The 23,510-nt window shown below is 45.8% G+C and overlaps 4 protein-coding genes across 4 annotated transcripts; 2 read left to right on the plus strand and 2 right to left on the minus strand.

Moving 5' to 3' along the window:
- Nucleotides 1-235: 235 nt before the first annotated feature.
- On the plus strand, nt 236-1,806 carry N7446_007319 (OSBP family protein; the record flags this gene model as incomplete). Its single annotated transcript, XM_058516065.1, is given in 4 exon segments — nt 236-307; nt 326-681; nt 829-883; nt 964-1,806. 4 exon segments carry the CDS (start codon nt 236-238, stop codon nt 1,804-1,806), a joined length of 1,326 nt encoding a protein of 441 aa, XP_058373243.1.
- A 7,513-nt stretch (nt 1,807-9,319) lies between these two features.
- On the minus strand, nt 9,320-9,790 carry N7446_007320 (uncharacterized protein; the record flags this gene model as incomplete). The annotated part of the gene is made up of 3 exons (XM_058516066.1): nt 9,320-9,424; nt 9,478-9,611; nt 9,742-9,790. The coding sequence occupies 3 exons, from the start codon at nt 9,788-9,790 to the stop codon at nt 9,320-9,322; spliced, it is 288 nt and encodes a 95-aa protein (XP_058373244.1).
- Nucleotides 9,791-9,793: 3 nt separating this feature from the next.
- N7446_007321 (uncharacterized protein) lies at nt 9,794-10,433 on the minus strand (the record flags this gene model as incomplete). Its single annotated transcript, XM_058516067.1, has 4 exons — nt 9,794-9,889; nt 10,023-10,187; nt 10,209-10,337; nt 10,383-10,433. The coding sequence occupies 4 exons, from the start codon at nt 10,431-10,433 to the stop codon at nt 9,794-9,796; spliced, it is 441 nt and encodes a 146-aa protein (XP_058373245.1).
- An 8,706-nt stretch (nt 10,434-19,139) lies between these two features.
- Nucleotides 19,140-23,153, plus strand: N7446_007322 (WD40 repeat-like protein; the record flags this gene model as incomplete). Its single annotated transcript, XM_058516068.1, has 3 exons — nt 19,140-19,558; nt 19,616-21,206; nt 21,255-23,153. 3 exons carry the CDS (start codon nt 19,140-19,142, stop codon nt 23,151-23,153), a joined length of 3,909 nt encoding a protein of 1,302 aa, XP_058373246.1.
- Between the last annotated feature and the right edge of the window lie 357 nt (nt 23,154-23,510).

Consider the following 23,510-nt stretch of genomic DNA (forward strand, 5'->3'; position numbering starts at 1 on the left):
TTTAGAATCGCACCACTACCCAGGGGTCCTGGCATTCAATGGTGATATATAGTAGTCTGATAATCCCAACACATTTTACGAAGCATGCAAAAGACGTTTGTGACGTCACCTGCTCTGTCACCTGCTCTGTTACCATCAACCCGATGGCCATCCCTTAGCTTTCTTTACCATTACAATCCGAAAATCTAAAAGTTCCAGTAGCTGTGATGCTATTTCTTTCTTTTTACTCCGGAAAATGTCGTCGACAACACCACCGTGCAGCCAGAGTTCCGACCAAAAACGTCGCTCTTGGTCGAGTTTTCTAAAGGTGGGCATCCGCTCTTAGATGTATTCACATGGTAACGATTCTCAGCTGGTGGCCACATTCAAAGGCGAATTATCATCTTTAACTGCTCCTCCATTCATCCTTTCGTCAACTTCTCTCGTCGAGTATTCCGCCTACTGGGCCGGACAGCCTGCCCTGTTCGTTCAACCGGCCAAGGAAGCAGACAGCGAAAAACGTGCTCTACAGGTCCTCAAGTGGTTTCTCAGCACACTGCATCAGCAATACTGCAGCCGCAGTGAGAAGTTCGGGAGTGAGAGAAAGCCGCTGAATCCGTTCCTAGGCGAGCTGTTCATCGGAAAATGGAAAAACGGTGATTCGGATGTGGGCGACACTTCTTTGATAAGTGAACAAGTCAGGTAGGCCTTTTCCGGTACCCATTGACAATTGCCCTTTACGCCCTTTACTTGCTTTTCCTCCGCTGGGTCGCTCTTCTCCAACCTCCGACCTTTTCCGGGTTCTGCTGAATCGTCTGCATATATGTGAATGCTGATTACCATGCATAGCCATCATCCCCCGGCAACGGCATTTGCGATCAGAAATGAGAACCACGGTGTTCAGGTGAGCGCCTCGTCATATGTCACACTTGAGACCCACCGCTTTTTAAGCCTATGGCTAATTAGATAATTGTTTAACCAAAGTTGCAAGGATATAATGCTCAGAAAGCTTCTTTCTTGGGCAGAATCCAAATACAGCAGATCGGCCATGCTTTGTACACTCTTACGCCGCCTGGGTCCAACGAGAAAGAGATTTACCTTATCACGCTACCAAGGCTACGTATCAAATCCCTCCTCTACGGCACTCCTTTTGTGGAGCTAGAGAGGAAAAGTATGATCGCCAGCAGTAGCGGCTATATTGCGGAGATTGATTATTCGGGCAAGGGATGGCTGAGCAGCAAGAAAAATAGCTTCACTGCGAGCCTGTATGAAGCCAGCGGAGGAAAGAAGAAGCCACTGTATCTGGTAGACGGTCAGTGGTCAGATTCTTTTTCAATCAGCAATCTTCGCACCAAGGAAGTCGTTGACAAATATGTGGTTCGTGATTCCAAAACAACTCCGCTCACTTTGGCACCCATTGAAAAACAAGATCTTTATGAGAGCCGCCGTGCTTGGAGCAATGTTGCTGCCGGCATCAGGCAGGGGGACATGGATGCTGTTTCTCGCGCTAAATGGTGTATTGAAAGTGCCCAGCGCGAACTACGCAGAGTCGAAAAGGCCGAAGGACGCGAATGGGAGCGTCGCTTCTTTTATCGCGTCGATGAGAAGGACGAAGGTCCTGAATTCCAATATCTTTCTCGAGTTCTAGATCTATCGAGCACTCTCGATAGCGAAAAGAGCGGTGGAGTCTGGCGCTTCGACGCCGAAAGGGCTGCTGGCGCCCGTCCACCCTATCACAAAACTGGTGGTAAGGGCCTGGGCATTTCTGACGCGGAAACAAGCAATCTCCAGAATTTAGCAACAGGCCATACGTTGAATTTTGATTAAAGCATTGTTTGTGGCTTGGCTACAACTCCAATTACTCAATTCAGGTTGATGGATCTCTAGGGACTATCACCTTTCCGTGGCCCTTTCGCAATTTGGAAAGATAATGCCCGACCTTTTCGGACTTTCTACGCATACTCTCGATCTGTTTTGGGTATCAGTCCTAGCGACTAAAGTAGTCATATTATGCACAGCAATTCTTTTACCCATCCTTAGGCTTAGAAAAAAATTTTCGACTCAAGTGACGGGAATATGAGGGGACCTCCTGTTGTACGATCCGAGTCAGCAAGGTCTAATCCAGTTGGTCGAGTAGCTTATCCCGTTTATAAAGTCCACAGAGCGTACGCTTGAGACAAGATGATCAATTAGCCTCGTAATCATATCAGCTTAACCACAGATCACTTATAATTCTCTCCAGCAATGCAGTCATCAATCATGCATGCTGTATTCAGGCTCCTCGCACTCTCCGGCCGTCACATGAACCGCCGCGGAAAGGTGCACTGTGCGTTTTTAGCGAAAAGCGCGTGACGAGCCCATCTGCAACAAGAGATTATATAGTCGTACATCATCGGAGAACGCTTCGTGCGGATGACCCCCAGAAGTTCAGGCACGCCGTCGTCGATAGTCTGAAAAGGGCGGCAGACGCGATGTAGCAGGCGTTGTAGTGCGTGGGCCTCTTGTCCTATCTCAGCTCAGGAGGAAACGGGTCACTCACCACGACGTTTTCAAGGGTAGCAATAGGCTGCTCCTAAAATGGTATGAGAATGTCAGTGGAGTTCGCGGTTTGAGGCATAAGACTTCGCACAGTTAATTGGATCCAGCAGAAGGCGTGATAACCCACTCACCTTGCCATGAAGAACGTACGTCTCCAACTGCTCAATGAATTTCAAGAAAACAGATTTCCGCACCCTCATATTCATTTCTTGTAGTTAAAACAGGAGAAGCCTTGGACTAGTTCTAATACTACGATCGAAAGCCGCACAATGTAAAGTCACAAATTCCCACTCCATGGGTTAGCAAAAGTATGTCTCAGGGACTAGATATCCACAAGAAGATAAAAAATGATCAGAAGCTAGCCTTCAGGTTGTCATATTTGGAGGCTGGATAGCTAAGCTGATTCTCGCTCTTGTCTAGAGCCCCAGTACCTCCAATGGTATTTACAACCTGCAAAGCTCGAAGTTAGTATGATCAAATGTCGAATATGAATGAAACATACCATGGTGATCAAACTGTCATCATCTTGCTTGTCACCACTAAGCTCCTATCACATACCACCACCAAGACCCTTGGACTTGATGTATTCACCCTTCTTACGCGCAACCTCAGGGGTGTCATAACTAATAAACAAACATGAGACCGAGTTGCAGCAGTAGCTAGCAGCTTCCTGGTCCAAATTTGTGACTGCGCAGCCGGGCTGAGGCAAACCCTTATAGTCCCACACACCATTCTCCCAGCTACCACCACCAACACAGTTGCAAGACTGGCCAGGGCCGTTGGTGTCGGTGAAAGCTCGGCCGTACAAAGGCATACCTAGGACAATCTTGTAAGAGGCCACTCCGTGCGAGGTGTAATAGTTGATCGCTTGGTCGGTGTTGAATGGAGTGCTGGCTATGTTGCTGTTGGATGCGTGGAGGTTGGCATCATGGCCGGCAAAGGTGTCCCAACTTCCGGTATAATCGTAGGCCATCAAGTTCCAGAAGTCAAGGTACTAATTCATCTGAGCAAGATGCTCTCGCTGGTAGTTGGCAGGGCCTAGTATTTGGGTTGGCATAACTAAAATGTTTGAAAGAAACGACACGTACCAGCAGGGGATGCAGTGGTGAGCAAGAAATGATAACCATCTGCGTTGGCAGAGCTATACATATCCAAGGCCTAAAAAATATAGGCTTAGCAGAGTCATCAATAAGAGAAGCTTGAAATACCTCACGAAGACGGCGTAGGGTATCAACAAATTGGTCCGCTTCGTTGTAATTGGCAGGGTACTATCTGATATCAGCATCAAAAACTGTCAACGACTTAGCAAACCCACTCCAAAATCAACATCGATACCGTCAAAGCCCAAGTCTTTCAGCAGCTCGACGGAACCGTCAGCAAAATTCTGGCGTCCCCCCTCGGTTGCAAAGGCCGTTCTGAGGTTAGAAGAATACGTCCAGCCTCCAATCGACAAAAGAACCTTAAGGTTTCGATTCTTCTTCTTGAGTAGGAAAAGCTCCTTGACACAACCATAGACATTATTCCCAGTATCGGTCCATGAATCAGTGGAGTAGTGCTTGTCGGTGTCCGACCAAGTATCCGACAGGACCACCTCACCAGAGGTTCGGGCATTGGCAAATGCGTAGAGAACATGGGTTAGTTTCTCGGCAGGGATATCTTGAGGTTGGAAGTTGCGAGCATAGATTCCCTGACGGTGATGAGTTAGTTTGATTTAGTGATGGAGTAAATGTGGTTCAAACTCATACCCAGTTCACAAAGTACGCCACGGAACGATGTCCCTTAACATGACGAGTACCAATGTTAGTCGTATTGGCCTTGGTCAAGTAGGGGATGTAGGTAGAGTTGGCTAGCCACGCCAGGCCCAACATATAAGGAAGGACAAGGTGCATCGTGAGATAGTGGCAAGGTGGTATCGGCCCAGCGAGCTTTGAGAGGAGGGGGCCATCGAGAAGAAAGGTAAAAGGCAGACAATTTGTAGTCGAAAAACAATCCCACTGATCATTGTGACCCACGATAGGGCAACCAATCCCTCAATAAGATCTCAGACATGACCGTGAGCGTAAATACAAGAAACGAACAAAATGATGAATCTGGTTCCGAGCGCGACTGTACTTGGCCTCTTGATGGAGATAGCTGCGTCGACCTTAAATGAAAAAAAAAAAAAAAAAGAACAAAACAATGGGCTCCATACATGTAACTAATATCTGTCATATACCTAGAGTAAGGGAAGGGCCGATTCTAGAAGCCCATCTTATCCTCCAGACTGAGAGCTTTCCACCCTCTTTAGCGTGATTTGTGGCTTTACTGTAATGGGCCTTGCAGTGTTCGTTTGCAGATGTTGTATGTGGAGAAGAAAGTACTACGCCACTTACGATCAAAAAGATAGAAAGGAACGGATACTGTATGTTCTTGCAGAGAAGTGGGAGCGATGGGAAATGTGGAGTCAAAGTTGGCACAGCTTATGTCGGACGAGTAGGTGGGTGAACGTCGGAGGTAACCAGCTGTTGGTGCATATTGTGATGTATCGTCCCAGGTCTCTAACGTTTCACTTTGTTGAACATCATGATCATCATGGCTAATGGGAGAACTTCGTCTCATGTTTCTGGGTTCACTGTAAAGACAGACTTCTGGTGAATGACTATTAGTTGAGGCCTACGCCATCGGCTGCCGGAAAGGCTATTGTTCGCAAGCAAACGACAGAACCCTAGTCGAGATACTGTGTTGCAGACGTAAGTTGTTGATGACCGCTAAGCCAGCGACGCCTCTCAATGATGATGGCTGGCGCAGGGAATCAATCCATGCTCTACAGGTTGAGATGGAAATCTGAAGTTGCCTAGTAAAAAGTCCGGCAGCCAGTTGCTAGGCAACCTACCACATAGCCCCCGCAATACATCTCCACGGAATTCCATTTTATTCTTGTAAGCATCGTGTAATTTACATACCAGGATACAGTATCATACGAGGTGCTTTTTTCGACGTCCATCAATTTGATGCGGCCCGCTCAATGATTGATCTGCGCTAAGGCCTTGGCAGTGGGGCCAGAAAAGAGTGACGAAGAGTGTATCTGTCAAGCCGATTTCGAGAACGACTGTAGAGGCAGAGACTGGTGATGAATGTCGAAGTAGAACGTGAAGACGCCGTTTCGGTAGCCAGGGAGAAGACGCCAGCCTGACTTACTAAAAGAAGCGAGAGGCAAGAAGAGGAAAAGAAGGGCTTATGGGAGCGTCGGGGGACCAACCGTCCAAAAAGCGAGGGCCCGTACAAACCATCTTGGAATCGTTGAAGTCGGCACAATTGACTACGCTAAAGCGGCGGGCCCATGGAAGAGTTACTCAGTCTGTATCGGTCAAGCCAATTTCGTCAATGACTGTAGAGGTTACAATATTATAAGTAATTCATACACATCGTGTAAATCAATAGCATCTCATGCGTGATATTGCCGCCTGATTGTGAGACGGTCTTTGTGGGATTCACTTAATTGATGGGCGCAAGTACACTATGGTTTCTAAACTAAGCTTGAGGCAGTTATGTGTTTTCACCATCAGATTCCAGCCCTCGCTGATAGGTGTTATATCACCAACGGTACACATTGACTTGGAAGTGCCACTATCAGTTCCTCAATATAAATCCAATTTTCAGGTTCAGCTTAGGGGTCGCACAATTTCTTGATGTAGCATTAATTTAGTAGATACCTAGAGGGCAACAGAAGCTTTCTCGCGCACACCAGGCAAATTTATGATGCTTTTTGTTGGTATAGTGGAACTTTATAAGGTGGCTAGCAGGCTTCATTGTGCCGTGATCCAATACCATAGACTAGAGAGGCAATAGAGCTCTTGTCATTTTGTGCTATTTCCATAGGCGGTTTCTTATCAATACTCGTTCTTGTTCGCCTAGCGTCCTTTCTCGCTGAGTCTATAGATATCGTATCTCTTTTTATATCAAAGCATTTGATTTACCCTTACTTAGTCGATCGCCACCGCATTTGCGGCCCTTAGAGTCGAGCTAATATCTTGTTATGTTTTGTATATACCACGCTACATGTCTTCTTCCTCTTATTTAGAACGGCAAATACAGAAATCGCTGGCTATCGAGCGGGAACGCTAGCAATTATAAACCTAGCTTTGCTAATTCCTACCACGCACTTAAGCTTCCTTGCCGACATTATTAGAGTTTCTTTGGTAGCTTACAGACGGATGCATCGAGTTATAGGTTAGATGTCAGGCATGCTCCTTGCCTTCTACATTACCTTGGCTATAACGGTTAGTCAAAGGGAATAGAACTTAGATAATCATAGCAATTTATTTGCTCTTTTTGTATCTTCCACGCCCCACAAACATGCCGATAAGAGCTAAACTACTATAGGGCGCTATGTCAATAGTCGCACTTATGCTTCTTTCTTTGCTTTTCATCCGCCGACGATTCTTTGAAGTATTTATCCGCACATATCAATTGCTTGCGATTCTTTTCATTTACTCCACTTAGCGTTATCTACCAATCGCGGCTTCTGATTCACGGATATACCTTTGCATATCACTCGGGATACTATCTATTACGACAATCGTATATGTCGCGATCTTCGCATTTCGAAATAGAATCTTTCCGTCACGACACCGCCCGCGTGCATACATTACCTACACAAAATCTAAACGAGAACCACGCGAAAATAGTAGATAAGAATCGAATCGTAATAGCCAAGCGGGGACGCCGCTCAAGGTTCGTGTAGTCCTACCACGTCCGATGCAGGTAAAAGCCGGTTAATATGTAAACCTCTAGATGCCTACCGTGAGCTTGCTATCCTAGGCGTAGTCCCATCCGTTCATAGTGACGTCTTAGTCTCTAGAAAAACAGGAAGTCTTAGAACTCTTTATACAATCGCAACAAGGACTCACAAAGGCTCTTCAAGCCTACGTAGCTTTTGATAGATTTGCGTCGTACACTACGTTTGTGAGCGGACCGTACGGTGCTAGCAAACCCACGGACGGCTTTGAGTGTGTCCTAGCTATTACGACCGATTTTAGAATTGCCGGGGTTATCCCTTACTTAAAAAAGCTTTTTTATAGATATAACACATCTACATTATATATGCGTCGCGTGTATTTTGTTTAGAAGGTGTAGACTTAAGGTGAGAACTCCTCTATTACGATCAAATCACAAGCGCTTATTTTAACGATAGAAATTGCTATTGCCGCGTAGTCACTATTAAATAAACTTCTCGCTAATAACGTCCTAGATAACGGCTATGTGAGTTAACACCTTATTTTAATTTGTATCATATTAACTTAGTAATAGATCCTAAAAATTTCGTTTTATTTAGCATTCGGCAAAACGAGAGACGTATTCGGCATCAATAGGCGTGCGTCTATCTTTAACGTTAGCCCTAATTACGAACATATTGTTTCGGAAGAGGCTTCTAGGAAACATATTGCCAGACTTCCAAACATAAGTGAGGAACAAGGCAAAACACTTGTTTTGGGTTAGCATTTCTTATCCTCATCCATAAGTCAGGTTATTGATAACTTTGTAGTTTCCGCCTCCGCTCAAGTGCGAGACGAGTTAAGAGGAGTTATGTGTAGACACTTAGATCGGAAACTAAGTCTGCATAAAACAGACTTCCAGCCAGCTTAATTAAGCACAGTTTATTTTGAAATAAGATAGGGCTTGAAGTCCATTTTTAGAAAGTTGTCTGCTTAAATATCATGCCACAGTCATCATCCTTATGTTAAATGTTAATGTAGATTGAATTTCTAATCTATGCAAATAAGACCTACAGAACCAATCGGTCTATTAATACAGGGTATTAATAAAAAGACGTTTTAAGTGCCAAAGAAATTTCACAGACTAACAGTGCTGCGCTTAAGTGCGCCCCCTTCTTCTCTCCTTTAGTGCCGTGGCATGATCGCGCAGACTCCTCTATCCCGCATCTCCCATATGTTTTACACTGTTTATATTCAATGATTACCTAGCCTATGTCTCAAAATACACGTTAATACAACATATTACGACACAGCGTGTTAAGAGGGAGCGTTCAAGGTTTTATATACAGCACCTCAAGAGCAGTTGTTAGCGACGAGCTAAATACCACGACGAGGAAATATTCTCCGTAGACGCGCATTTTTCCTCAGCCCTCACGCGTACCTCTACGAGCCTGCGCTAGGTCTAAGATCTTCTTTGAGTATTTTGTAGTGAAACGAGCAAATACCACCTATATTTTATCTTCGCGAGTTAGGCAAATATTCAATTCATCGAACATCCACTCCAATTCCTCCCCTCCTCCCCCCGCAACCACCCACCAGTCAGTTGCCTGTTTTTGCCCGGTAATTTTGGTTCGTAAATAGATATTTGCACCAAATTTCGTTTATAGGGCGATCCGTGTAGGTAGCAGTTGCCATTGAATTTGGTACTCTAACAATTTGCGAGTTCAACGGCCAAACCGCGCTTGAGTATTCATATCCCTTGAAATATATGTTCCTACTCTACCTACTTTTCAGTTACAGTTTTAACTAAAGAACAGCTAGCCGAATCTTTTCTATTTTCGTTCTGGTTTCGAAAGGGAAGAACATATAAAGATTGCTTAATTTATTATCAAGGGCACGAAAAGGTCCCACCTATGGGCTTTAGGTTTAGAAATAGAAAAGGGCAACAAATTAGTCGGAATTCGTTAGCTTCGTTAGCAAGTTGCACTTAGAATTGCTGCGCTAGGAGACGTTTTTAGAGCTCTCAAGATCGGAAATAACCATTAGGATTCACAATTCAGGATCCAGAATAGCAAACGGCAAAGACTTCATAGGCTTATAGGATAGGATTAGGTGTCATATAAATAGAAGATCTTCGTAGAAAGAATAACTATTCGCGCTAGCAGAACCAGTTTCCCCCGGGACCGATTCTTATTGATAAAAAGTGAATTCTTCTAATAATTAGCACATAACATATAAACAACAACGGAACTAAAGCACTGATTACCTGCTTCAAGGTTTCTATTAATGTTATAGTAGATATTGCCGAGAGAAAGCCAACGGCGTCAGAATCCACGGGCCATCGATCCAAATCATCAACTCTAACCATCCTATTATCTTTTGTATACTTCTGCATAAGCTCTATAGAAATACCACTAAGAGACTTTATGTGTGTGCTTTATGTCTTAATAGGTAATCTTTTTTAGCAGGACTCAAGGTTCGCTTAGAAAGCTTTTAGTAATAAGCTTCTAGAGAAATAAGAACAACGTACCAATTTTGATTGCACTATCTAGGCCCAAAAGGATATACCGGCATGTCATTAACTAGTGTTCCCAACCATTCTCGCCAAGGTAACTAGCGCCGTTAAGGGTCTTCGCATATAAATAAGTCTCCGTGTTTGAAGTACAAAAGGTGACATACTTGCCAAAGCATTAAGGCTAATTCGCATTTAGACGGGTAAAGGGTACGGCATCCGACAAGGTGTTCTAAAGTGAGGGGTAAGTCGTCCACTAGGGCAAACATAGAGCCCTTATTTATAAAGCACTCTTATACAGACAAAATGTTTTGGTGATAAAGACGGTCGTATACCTCAACCATTTGTCCCATATCTTTCTTATTGTATTCCCTAAAGGCGATCACTCGTGATAGGTTAGAACGATAGGTGGCAATAGTCACCTTGCCCGCAATTATACAAGAGATAGCTCGCCGATATATATCCTAAGGAGACTTATATCTCACGATATAAGAATAAGAACCATAGTGGTTTTCACTTATTTGAGCTAACCCGAAATTCTTCGGGCCTCCCCTAATGACTTTCGTCGTTTTCTTACTAAGCGTAGAATGATTTTTCTTTTTTGTATCATCACGCTACTGCTGTTATATTGACCTATTCAACTAAGGTGACTCTTTCACCGCTCCTCTAAAGTCCACCATTGTAATACGCTTATCGCCATGCCCAGACATGGCTGTTATAGAATTGCTCGGGAAAAATAGGTTCTAAAGAATAAGGGTTTGGAAAAGCTCTCAGTTATAGCTCGAGGAGTTAACTTGTATATTAATAAACAGACAATCCTTAGTAGTTTGTGTGACCGAGCCCTCACTTTTCGGGGCGACTAGGCTCGGCAACGAATTGAATTAATCACTCAATAAAGGGGAAGGAAACAAGGGGGTGTCTTTATTTCGCATTTCTAAGGCCGAGGAAAACGATAAGTATAGGTACAACCCTCCCCCACCCCGCCAATATAAGTCTAACTAGCAGCTAAATTCTAGTTATAGAACGGTCTATATACACAGATCATAAACGTCGCGTGACTAGTGAACGAAGTAAGAAATACCGAGGGATAGCTCTAATCAGCTTAAGCTAGATTGTGCCCCACAGTTCTATTTGCCGGGCATTAGATCTAAGGAACGTAGATAGACTACGCGAAGTCTTTAGTAAAGAAGGGTATCGACGATTAGATGTTCCTAACCATATCACTACCGTCGTATCGAGCGATAGTCTCGATGCTACACTCCAAAAGTCGCGAACGAGCGCTGCCTAACTAATAAGTGACATATCCGATGAATATCCTCACCTACAGTTTTCCAGTGGGCAAGTGAAATGCCTGTATAGACAGCATCGTTTAAAGGCCGGTGAAGAATTTTTAGCAGACTACGATCAGTGGTAGACAGTAAATCTATACTTAGATAGTACGTAGACTTAGCTATCTCAAAGCTCATCAATCGCTACAAGGATTCAAAAATCGGCCGACACTAGACTACTATAGAATTTGAAATAGAGCATCTCTATGCGGTATGTGGCACTGATAACTTACAGACATAAGCCCCTCGCTTAAAGCAACTCTTATCGATAAATACTGCAACGAGAAAACGCCAATAGATAGCGAAATATATCGTAAGATTCGCCAATATCAACATAAGGCAAATGCCTATTTTAAGAAGCGATAGAAGGCTCGTCTTTCACCAAACAAACTAAAGCGTTTGCAGCAACTTAAATCCCACGATAATGTTCGCGCTGCAGTAAATTCTCTGTTAGCACTACTAGCTCTACTCGAGCAGGGAATGAAACTTTGCTTAATCTCCCGGGCTTTAGCCATTGGCTACGATAAGGTTAGTTATATAGTGCAGAATATTGTCTCTAAATCTAATGAATATAGGAATTAGTCCACGGTCTAAATGATTTGTACGATTACTAGGCGTCTTTGGTAAAGCATAAGCGTTCAAAAATGTTGAAAATCGACCCCCATTCAATACAATTATTGTAGCTCTTAGCTCCTAGAGTTTCAAACAAAGACAGAAAACTCGCAAAAGGGCTTATTTTTAGCGGCGAGGCTTTCTCAGGATTCACTTCAGCTAAGCGTGCCTCAATCTAGAAAAAAATGAAATCAAAGAAACGCATCATTCCATCACTTTACACTTTTTTCTAGAATATGTGGTATCTAGAGTCCTCCGCAAATTGCTTAAAGCGACTAGTTTCGCTTAACAAATTTCAACCGACTATCAAACGCGCAATACGAAATACATTTTCGTAGCCACCCTCTAAAGGCGGCGACTGCTTAGTCCAGATGTCCGAAACACAATTTCAGCATTGCAAAAGCCTTAGGATCGATCTTACCGAACTAGCCTATCGACAAATTTGGCTATATGCAATACGTTATTATCCGAAAATGGCCAAAGAACCCGAGAACCAGGATTAGGTGGTAAAGGGTTAGGAGAAAGCAGACCCTAGAGTCCTTTACGACTTAGCTGTTCTGGCTCGGAAGCTAGGGTATCAATCTAACCAAATCAAAGCTCTACTAAAGCATTCCCCTAATCGACAAATTGCACGCGAGGCACTTCTAAAGGCACGAAACAATATGAAATATAAATATGATAACGACATTTTCGACTCCCTCGTGGATCGCGTAGCCGAGTGCTTTCAATAGGCTTCGCCACTTGATTGCGACCCTAAGAGGGGACTTATTAATGATAGAGAGACTAAGGTCAGATTTCGATGTGGCAATCCGTAAGCTAAGGCCTAGAGGCAAGACCGTTGGTTTCTCTTCGTCGACCAGCTCTATACTATATGGCCATCGACCACCAAGAAAGTCTCCACTTTGTTTATAAGACAGTGTGTGTATTACATATTCTTTAACTAGTTAGAATTCAGTCCCCCTGGTGTCGGAGATCAGCGTCCGATATCGCCGCTTTTCGTCACCGAGGAAAGCTCTAAAGCGAACACACGTTCTAGCAGAGAAGAGATATCTCAAAGCCGAGCATATTCACGAGCAATTGATCGGAAAAAGCTTAGAAAAGCAAATCGGCGTGGCTACCGTCGAGAGACGCGAGAGAGACAAAACTCACAAGGAAAAAAGCAGAGGCGGCGAGAACATAAGCGCCGAAAGCACCAATTACGTCGCTCTCATCAAGAGCCGTTAAAATAGCGTGCGTCAAACAATTCTCTAGCAAGCATCAGCAGTACACACGATAGTTTAAGTGGTATAGATCGGTCGTCCCATTTAGGAGAAGAGGAAGCGTGCCATGTCGATTACAGTGAGCGTTTACAGCAAAGCTCTGAACTTAGTACAAATAACAACACGGAGATATCAGACGACACGGGCACGGGGTCTACGGGGGACCTAATTTATGAATATCAAGCCGACGACCTCATGTCTATTGAAATTGCGCACCAGCAGATACAGACCACACGCAGCCAAAGCTTAACGTCCACAGCTACTAAGCAGCACATCCCGGGAGAACATTTAGAATAGAGCAATCAACGCGAGGAAGAAACAACAACAAACGATGCATATAAGAACGCAAATGTGGAAAAAACCGGAGAACTAGAATCAAGAGAAGTGGTCCCCTAATAAGTTAGTTCTCCCTCTGCCCACGGGCCGTCCAAAACAAAGAGTGTAGTACGTCCTAGGTGTCGAAGCGACGCCAAATAGAGTCCTTATGATATAACACAGCGGAAAAAGCAAGAAAACCCTTTTATTACTAAGCAACCACATAACGTATTAGAACGACAGATCGACAAGCTATTACAGCCAAGCGAGGTATCTAACCGGGAGCGTCTAATCAGGCCAGTGACCCAAATAGACTTTACAGAGATATCTTTTAAGCCGCTAAGGGCTAGTCAGAACTAGGAAGAAGCCGGTTTAACTAATAGACAAGGCTAGGGCGTATCTACGCAAAGCCAGACCCCTTAGGATGCAACTATTACGACCTCCGCGGATATTTTTGACCCCGGCAGTGGTGAGAATAAGGAATTTCGGGAGTCCACGGGGAATAGGGCCAACTATTCGACGTAGGCTGTTAAACCAAGCACTGTCCAAATAACAACTAAGAATATCACGGCAAACGAAGCAAACCCGGTAGGGGATAACCAGACCAATTTACCAGAAAATCTAACAAGTGCACCGACATCTCCCGAAAACCTAACAGACCCTAAGTCGCAAATACCCACGCAGGTCGGACAGAAATCCAAACGAAACGGAGTGATTTTTGAGCATCTAGAATCTAAGCAGCCACCGGCGGACGACATACCAGGGAATACATTAACCGAAGTTCAGGCTGCTCTAGTGGAGTCCTAGGCAAGGGAGGACCATAAGCCACCCACTTTAACAACGCTAACCGATCAACCGGTAGAAAGACACGCAATTAGAGAACAGCCGCCTATATCCGAGAATATTATCGCATCTCAATATAATAGCAAGGCTAGGGAGAGTCTACAGAATAACACGACAGCAGCGCCTTATATTCCTAAACGACGCCGTGACGAAACACTACAACCTACGGGTATCTCTAGAGCTTCCGATCATATAATAGTAGACAGGCCGTCGGGCAGAAAGAGAGGAATCTTGTTCGGTCATCGACGCCCCCGGAAAGAAGTCAAGAAGCCGAGGGCAATCACGCAAATTGATTTCACAAACTAGAGTGACGTTGCTACTTCACAAGGAGACTCCGGAGATCCTAGTGAAGCGAATGCAATGCAAAAGGGGTCATTAGCTCCTAAACGGTGGCACGACACAAACCAGTCGACCTAGTCAAACGACATAGACATAGACGATAGTGAGGAAAGTTACCTCGCACGTGCTAAACAACCTAAAGCCTAGACTATTGATTATAAGTCACAGCGTAGGGAGAATCAAAAAGTCCGTATCGTTTTTAGGGGAAGAGATAGTCGGGGTAGATAGGATCACGTGATTAATCAGATAACGGTCGATCCGTCTAACCCAGGACCGGTAGAAATATTCGCCAAGGAGAAAGCGAGGGAACAAGTTCCGGCAACTTTCTATAACCAAAACCTTCGCACGATTGTCCCTACGCAGTGCTTTAATACGGCTGTCCAGGATGGTACGAACACCATCTTTGTGGCTTTTAGTCATAAAGTGGCTCGCAATAAGGAGAACATAGACTCTGTTTCGCGTGCTTTAGCGGGTGGTAGTGATCAAAGCGTGCCGGATAATGTAGCCTCGCTCTAATAATAAGTGTCTGCTCTAAGAGACCCTATTCATGATCGAATCGGCACTGTAGCCGCGTATTCCCTAGCCTATCAGGTTAGTAAGCCCCACCGGTTACTAGTTAACGGCCAAAGAGCCTAGCTAGCCCATAGTCCGTGGCTCATAGGCTAGCTAGGCTCTTTGGCCGTTAACTAGCGACCGGTGCTCACGGCCACTTGATTTCGTCCTTTGTCTCACATACCACTGCCTTTTAACCATGACCATTTAGCGCAAGCTCTAGAACAGAAGTCAGTTGGCTATAGTTTACTACCATCGGATTTGTGATAGTTGATCACCGGCGAATTAAGATGCTAAACTCCTCACATTAGCCCTCCGTGGCCTTGAATCAATATATAAGAGGCTTTCATAGCCAGGTGTCCCATTAGGCCATTACAACCAGTTACATTGTCTATTAAGGCTATCGTGCTACGTCCAGTGGACATCCAAGTGGAACTCCAGATACTCTTAAATAATTTTGTCTGAAAACAGCTTATTTATACGATACAACTAAATAAAGATTGTTCCAAGGTGACCTAAAAACTTCCTTATAGACATTAGGCCCAAAAGCCCCCCTTGCTTGATTCATCCGATTTATATCTTGAACTTTCAAGATGTAGGACCCAACGATGTCTTTACATTCCATGTTACGCTGTCATAAGCAAGCCCTTTTACCCCTAGGAGCCTTTCCCTTGATCAGAACTCGCCTGTTCAATACTTGTCCTCCCAGGTTCCATGCCACTCATTTTCTCGTTAAGTTTCCGGTTCTTCTGTTCAAGTTCTTCGATATACCGGCACATGCTGCAAAGCTAGGCGTTTAATTCAAGTTGTTGCTTTTCGTAGGCTCTTTCGTAAGCCCGAAGCATGCCGTCTTTTTAGTAGCAATGATGTTGAACAATCGTGAATTCGTTATAGATCTTTGCGATAATTATGTCTAGTAATAGCCTTAGAGGTTGTATAGCTAGTTTAATTTGTGCATGTTAGCCTAAATTTACCTTAGGGCACGAGGGAAAAAAACACAAAGTACTAACCTGCATCCATGCTTTGGGGAAAAGGGGTACCCAGGAAAATCTTTTGTTGCGAAGACATCCTAGTGGCGTTGAGCCTAATTCAAATATTCAGGTGCAGTTGGAGAAACGGGGTGAAATTAATAACATTCAGAAATAGGAGGTTGTTGCCTTTAAATGTTCTCAGCGAATTACAATTTACGTCATTAATTTTGAAGCTCCGTCATGATCTCTATAGAGGGGAATATATCCTGCGAAGTCATCAGGATAGGGTATTAATCACTCAAAACGGAAGCCCGAGTTCCTAGGACGGATTTGCTGAGCAGGTCTTGAATCATCTCTTGTGCATTAGCACCCGGGAACTTGGTATAAACTCCTAGAAACTAGAAGGAAGAAGACAAACAGCTGTTTGGGAATACGTATGGGTCAGTGTGGCTATCCTTAACTCTAAGAAGAAACGTACTGCGTTGAAAAGGAATTGGTTTCTACATGTCCAGCCAAAATTAGATAAACAAGCTCTGCTTGTGCTTTTGTGCACATGTTATGTCATCACCATGAGTTACACATGTATGCTTGTGACCTCCCTAAGTACCCGCAGGGGTCATAAGGGGCGAAGAGATGACGCAGAAAGTACGAACATGCAAATTGTCATTTAGTTATCACCAACGCCATTTTTCGCGACACCAATGTTCTAGGAACACGATTGTCCATTCTCCTTACTTGACCCCTCGAGCTTGCGGGGGTGCTATGAATAGTATTCCTGATAATTTCGGGGCAACTAGGCTGAAGGAAACCTAGTTGAAATGGCGTAATCCTCTTTCAATTCCTCACTCCATCTCGCCCATTACTTCCTACGAATCCACCACTCTCTAGCCGATTCATCACTGCCTGTCCAATTCATCACTGCCTTTCCAATTCATCACTCCCTGTCCAATTCATCACTCCCTGTCCAATTCATCACTCCCTGTCCAATACATCACTCCCGTAAAATGAGCGCTCATAATATGCCGGCTGAACTACGGGAGGAGTTTCTAATTGGTTGAGAAACCCGGATGTTGTCATCGTATCTTCTATTAGATATCAATTCCAAAAGCCTTGCTGAGAACCATACGCTTTCCCTACAGCAATTCTCGAAATTAGCTTGACTAATAACACTAAGTAACTCTCTTCTGCTCCTGCCACTTAGGTTAGGCTTTAGTGCAGATAAGTCATTGAGTAGACCACATTAAGTTGAAGGGAAATAGGAAAATGATTTAGTATGGTCCTACATCCTGCCACGTATAGTTACATTATACTTTGACCGTTAAATGGTAGAGCTTAATGTCACTGTACTACAGTGAAGTGCAAATCCAGTTTCACCGCCTCACTCTCTCCTCTTTATTCTCGGCCCCACTGCCAAGACGCCAATTTTAGAAATGGGTGCATCAGGTGCATCTGAATGGGCTTGATTCATTACGTCATAAGCCCTCTCCCGTCACAGACTTCAAATGGTCGCCCGGAAGGGAGTCAGAAACATACAGTAACACTATGCATACCCTGTACTCTCTTTCAGAAGTTGCTAATGGCATTCCACCCCCAGCCGATGGCTAAATATTGATCCCTCATCTATCAGAAACCATTACAATAAAGAGGACATTATAGCTAAACTGGACATAAAGCCTCCAAGCATAGAGATATACACTTCAGATGTTCGATACAGTATATCCATAATCATTCCTCCTCAACTTCAATGTTCGCATGTCGAAAATGCCCTTGTGCACTGTCTTTCCTGGATCCCACGATGTCCAGACTCCATTCAAGGAATTCTTTGAAATCTCGACCTGTATGTTTCTGCAAATCTCGTCTCACAAACGCTTTGAGCTCTGCAAAGAGTTCTTCGATGGGGTTTAGATCAGGTGAATATGGTGGTAAGTACAGCAGCTTTACGCCGGCATTTGAACATAGCTCCGTTATTCGGTCAGTATGGTGAAAGGACGCATTGTTCATAATGAGAACAGACTTCGGTTGGGGCCATTGACCACAATGGTGAAGAAGCTGTTCGACAAAATCCTCAAATAGGTTTGCATCAGTCGATCCTTGGAAGACTCGCGACATCAAAATGCCATCCTGGCAGTATGCTGGGAGAATCTGGTATCGCTGACCCCGCTGGAAATGGGACACCTGGACAGGTGCCACACCGCGGGAGACCAGCCTGTCCTCCTGAAGCCAGCCCGTTTGTCACAGCCTGATTCATCTATAAAGACCAAGTGATACGAGCAGAAATCTGACAGCTGGTGCAGATAGTAATCTCTCAGATCCGCGTTTCTTTCTTGTGTTATTCGTCGAGCCACTTTTTGGTCCAGCCATGCGATCGAAGGGCTCGGCTGATAGAATACGTAGATGCATATACGTCGAATTCATCGTACAAAAACTCGGCCATCTCATCGAGGTATGAATCCGGTTTCTCTAGCAAGTGGTCGCATAGCGCTTCGAAGATAACAGGTGAAACGATGCGAGGACGGCCGCGAGAGATCAAGGGCGCTCGGACATCGCCAAACATACGGAGGTGTTTGGGCACTAATCGTTATGATCGAACGTTTGCTGCAACCTGCCGCTTCCGCCATTTGAGAAGTAGTCAGCGATTTGCTGCTGATCATATCACGGATCATAACTAGCTGCGAAGGAGCAAGTCGTGGCGCCATAATGGTCGTGTCGTGCTGTCATAAGTTGATGAGGTGGCCGGGACAGGAACAGGATAGGTCTGGGTCGGTTCGGGCCGAGAGTCGACCAACGACCAGCACCCGTTCGACCAGTCATAGCTTTCGCTAACGAACTAAGTTACGAAAAGATATAATTAGTCATAGGGGCTTATGCGGTGCATGGACCTCCACAGCCTCATCGGCGGAAGATTACATACTGTCAGAGCCTAGGGTGGAGTGGACATAGAGCTCAACCAATGGAGTCGCAAAAAAGGTCTGAATTGCTGTATAGCCCTATTCCGGCCGGCAATTTATGGGGGCTGGATGACTAATTACAAAGCAATCGGCAATTTAGATAGTCCACCTCCGAGCTATGGATTCCGACACATACCCCTTTTTGCTCGCCAGAAATGCCCAACATGACTTCGAATCTATATTCTTCCTCTTAGATTGCTATCGTACTCGTCTGAGAGAAGATCTGATCTTTATGGTATATCCGTCAAAATGGATGGTCTATCCTCGGCGGCGAGCGTCATCGCCGTTGTTCAATTGACCGGAAGCCTCGTGAAGCTTTGCGGAGGCTATATCCAAGAGGTACGAAATGCACGGGAAGAAATTCTCACCCTGCAGCGGGCAATCTTTGGTCTTCAAGATTCCCTTCAAGCCCTGCAGAACAATCTGCAAGAGAATAAGGCAAAATGCCCATCTACATCCTCACGACTACCCAGCGATATTACTGCTTGCCTCTCCGATCTCCAAGCATTAGAAGCAAGACTCGATCGAGGAAAGGGAAAAGCGCTGATGAGGAAAATGGGCTTACGAGCCTTGAAATGGCCCTTGGAACGCACGGAGGTGGAGGGCCTAATAAGGAGACTGGAGAGATATAAGTCATCATTCCTCTTATCTTTACAGGTGGACCAGACGTAAGTATATCGAGCATGATCCTCTGACTCTGTATAGTTGGCTGAAGGACCGTGTAGGTCCCTGATGATTAGTGTGGTCAAAAATACGGAGCGGATCAACCAACATGTTGATCTTGGAAAGTTAGAAAGCACAATAGATGCAGGGTTCGAGTCATTCTCCGATCGCGACGAAGTGGAATGTCTCCCAGGCACAAGAACCGAGCTCCTCCGGGAAATAACGGAGTGGGCTTTTTCACCATCCTCGAAAAGTATATTCTGGTTGCAGGGGATGGCTGGGACAGGAAAATCCACAATCTCTCGGTCGGTGGCAAGGTCGGCCAAGAATCGTAACTATCTGGGTGCCAGCTTCTTTTTTAAGAGAGGCGAGGCGGACCGAGGGAACGCAAAGAAGCTTTTCCCAACGTTAACCAGGCAACTGATACTGTGGAAACCAGAGTTAAGACCTGGCGTGCAAAAGGCACTTGACAACGACCCTGACATCTCATCAAAATCACTCAGGGAGCAATTTGAGAAGCTACTCCTTCGACCGTTGCTCGGTTTTGATCAACGCGATCAACTGCCTGAGAATACTGTGATTGTTATAGATGCTTTGGACGAATGTGAGCACGACCAAGATGTTCAAAATATTATTCGATTGCTGCCTCGTCTGCAGGAGGTAAAATCACTTTGCCTTCGAGTCTTCCTGACCAGCAGACCAGAGCTCCCCATCAGCCTTGGGTTTTCAGAGATCGGTAACGGGGTATATCAGGACCTGGCCCTTCATGAGATACCCGAAGAGGTGACGGAACACGACATAGAGTTATTCCTACGACACCGATTTACGAAAATCCAGCATGATAGAAAAGTCCCTCAGGACTGGCCTGGCGACGATATCATCCAAGAGTTAGCTAGGGTATCTGTTCCACTGTTTATTTCGGCTGCCACCGTGTGTCGCTACATCGAGAATCCAAAATGGGAACCTAAATTCCGTCTCGCAGAGCTTCTCAACAACCAAGCCAAATATGTGTCCAAAATGGACAAGACATATCTGCCAATCCTGACGCGACTCCTCGATGACCAAGAGAGTGATGAGAGGGAACAACAGCAACTTCTACTAGAGTTTCAGGATATTGTGGGAGCTATCATCCTTCTTGCTGTTCCGCTTTCTATAACCACACTCTCTCCGTTTCTTGGGATAGAAGTGGACCAGATCAGCAATCGATTGGATTCCTTTCGGTCGGTTCTTAGCATCCCCAGCGACGAAAATCAGCCTGTTAGAATTCTGCATCTCTCATTTCCGGAATTTTTGGTCCAGACTACAACGAAGTTTCGTGTGGATGCGCCAACCAAGCACAAAGACATTGCAAAATCCTGCATGAGAACTATGATGCGTCTTCTACGGAGAGATATCTGCAATATAGCAGACCCTGGAGCGCGTAGGGCACAGATCGACTCTCTGAGTATCCACCAGTATCTATCGTCGGAGTTGCAATACTCCTGTCGCTACTGGACACATCATCTCAAAAATAGCCACGCTTTATCTTCTGGCGTAGAAGAAGTGCAGCTGTTCCTCCAGAAACATTTTCTTCACTGGATGGAAGCGATGAGCCTGCTGGGCCTTATATCAGAGATGATTGGTATGCTCGACATTCTCCAAAGGATGGTACCAGTAAGTATGTAGTAGACAGTTATCCACGAGTCAGACTAATAAGGATAGGACCGTAATGGAAATTCTACTCTGGCCGCCTTTCTACATGATGCAAAGCGGTTTGTTCTGAAAAACCGACAGATAGCCGATGAAGCGCCACTTCAAATTTATTATGCAGGGTTGGTATTTGCACCTCGAACGGCAATAATTCGCGAGCAGTTCCAATCAGAGCTTCCTGATTGGGTCTGCCGCTTCCCACAAGTTCATGATAACTGGAGCGCAGAACTGCAGACGCTCGAGGGCCATACAGGCTGGGTTCACTCCATGGCCTTCTCACCCGATGGGCGACTGCTGGCGTCGGGCTCTGACGATACGACAGTACGGCTCTGGGATCCAGCCACGGGTGCTCTCCAGCAGATGCTTAAGGGCCATACAAGCTCGGTTCACTCCATAGCCTTCTCACCCGATGGGCGACTGCTGGCGTCCGGCTCTGATGATAAGACAGTAGGGCTCTGGGATCCAGCCACGGGTGCTCTCCAGCAGACGCTCAAGGGCCATACAAGCTCAGTTCACTCCATAGCCTTCTCACCCGATGGGCGACTGCTGGCGTCTGGCTCGTCGGATAAGACAGTACGGCTCTGGGATCCAGCCACGGGCGCTCTTCAGCAGATGCTTAAGGGCCATATAAGCTGGGTTCCATCCGTGGCCTTCTCACCCGATGGGCGACTGCTGGCGTCGGGCTCGTACGATGCGACTGTACGGCTCTGGGACCCAGCCACGGGTGCTCTCCAGCAGACGCTCAAGGGCCATACAAGCTCGGTTCACTCTATAGGCTTCTCACCCGATGGGCGACTGCTGGCGTCCGGCTCTGACGATAAGACAGTAGGGCTCTGGGATCTAGCTACGGGTGCTCTCCAGCAGATGCTCAAGGGCCATACTAACTGGGTTCACTCCATAGCGTTCTCACCCGATGGGCGACTGCTGGCGTCTGGCTCGTCGGATAAGACAGTACGGCTCTGGGATCTAGCCACGGGCGCTCGCCAGCAGATGCTTGAGGGCCATACGCGCTGGGTTCGGTCCGTGGCCTTCTCACCCAATGGCCGGCTGCTGGCGTCTGGCTCGTCGGATAAGACAGTACGGCTCTGGGATCTAGCCACTGGCGCTCCCCAGCAGATGCTTGAGGGCCATATAAGTTGGGTTCACTCCATAGCCTTCTCACTCGATGGGCGACTGCTGGCGTCCGGCTCTGATGATAAGACAGTAGGGCTCTGGGATCCAGCCACGGGTGCTCTCCAGCAGATGCTTAAGGGCCATACTGACTGGGTTCTGTCTGTGGCCTTCTCACCTAATAGCCGGCTGCTGGCGTCCGGCTCCGGCGATAAGACAGTACGGCTCTGGGATCCAGCCACGGGCGCTCTCCAGCAGACGCTCGAGGGCCATACAAACTTGGTTCCATCCGTGGCCTTCTCACCCGATGGGCGATTGCTGGCGTCGGGCTCGTACGATTCGACAGTACGGCTCTGGGATCCAGCCACGGGCGCTCTCCAGGAGACGCTCAAGGGCCATACAAGCTCGGTTCACTCTATAGCCTTCTCACCCGATGGGCGACTGCTGGCGTCCGGCTCCAATGATAAGACAGTAGGGCTCTGGGATCCAGCCACGGGTGCTCTGAAGGAATCCTTGAGCACCCAGGGACTTGTCACGAAGCTGGAATTTTCGCAAGATGGCTCTTACATCTCTACTAACGTAGGATTATTCAAGGTCCAATTCAGTTGTGGCAAGCCTATCGCTGACTCACTAAATATGGACTCACACATATCTCTACAGAGAGAATGGATAGCTGTAAATGGGCAACAAGCCCTATGGCTCCCTCCCGAAGCTAGGCATTCTTGTTCAACGGCCAAGTCGAACATACTTGCCTTAGGACATCCGTCAGGTCAGATTTCCTTTTTGGGATTCCAGAAATAACGAATATTAATTAATTTTCGTTCTCTGAATTCCTATATTTTAAGTATCTTTACAAACCAAAAACTTGGGAGACGGACAGAATTTATCTAGAACTATGCCTTCTAAGAAGATGCTACTCGTTCCTCTAATCCGCACTCATTCTCCTGACTAGCGCCTTGGCAGTGGGGCCGAGATAAAGAGAGAGTGAGGCGGTGAAACTGGATTTGCACTTCACTGTATATAGCGGCAGAATACATATGGCATAGTACTGCCGCCCTCACTTTGATACGGCTTGGTCAAGCAAATGACTACGCTAGGGGTCGGCACGAATAACGAATATATTCGTATTCGTTACGAATATTCGCAATTCGCATTCGT

The sequence above is a fragment of the Penicillium canescens genome (assembly GCF_028828765.1).
Source record: "Penicillium canescens strain IBT 15451 chromosome Unknown utg000004l_segment0_segment0, whole genome shotgun sequence".
NCBI lineage: Eukaryota > Fungi > Ascomycota > Eurotiomycetes > Eurotiales > Aspergillaceae > Penicillium > Penicillium canescens.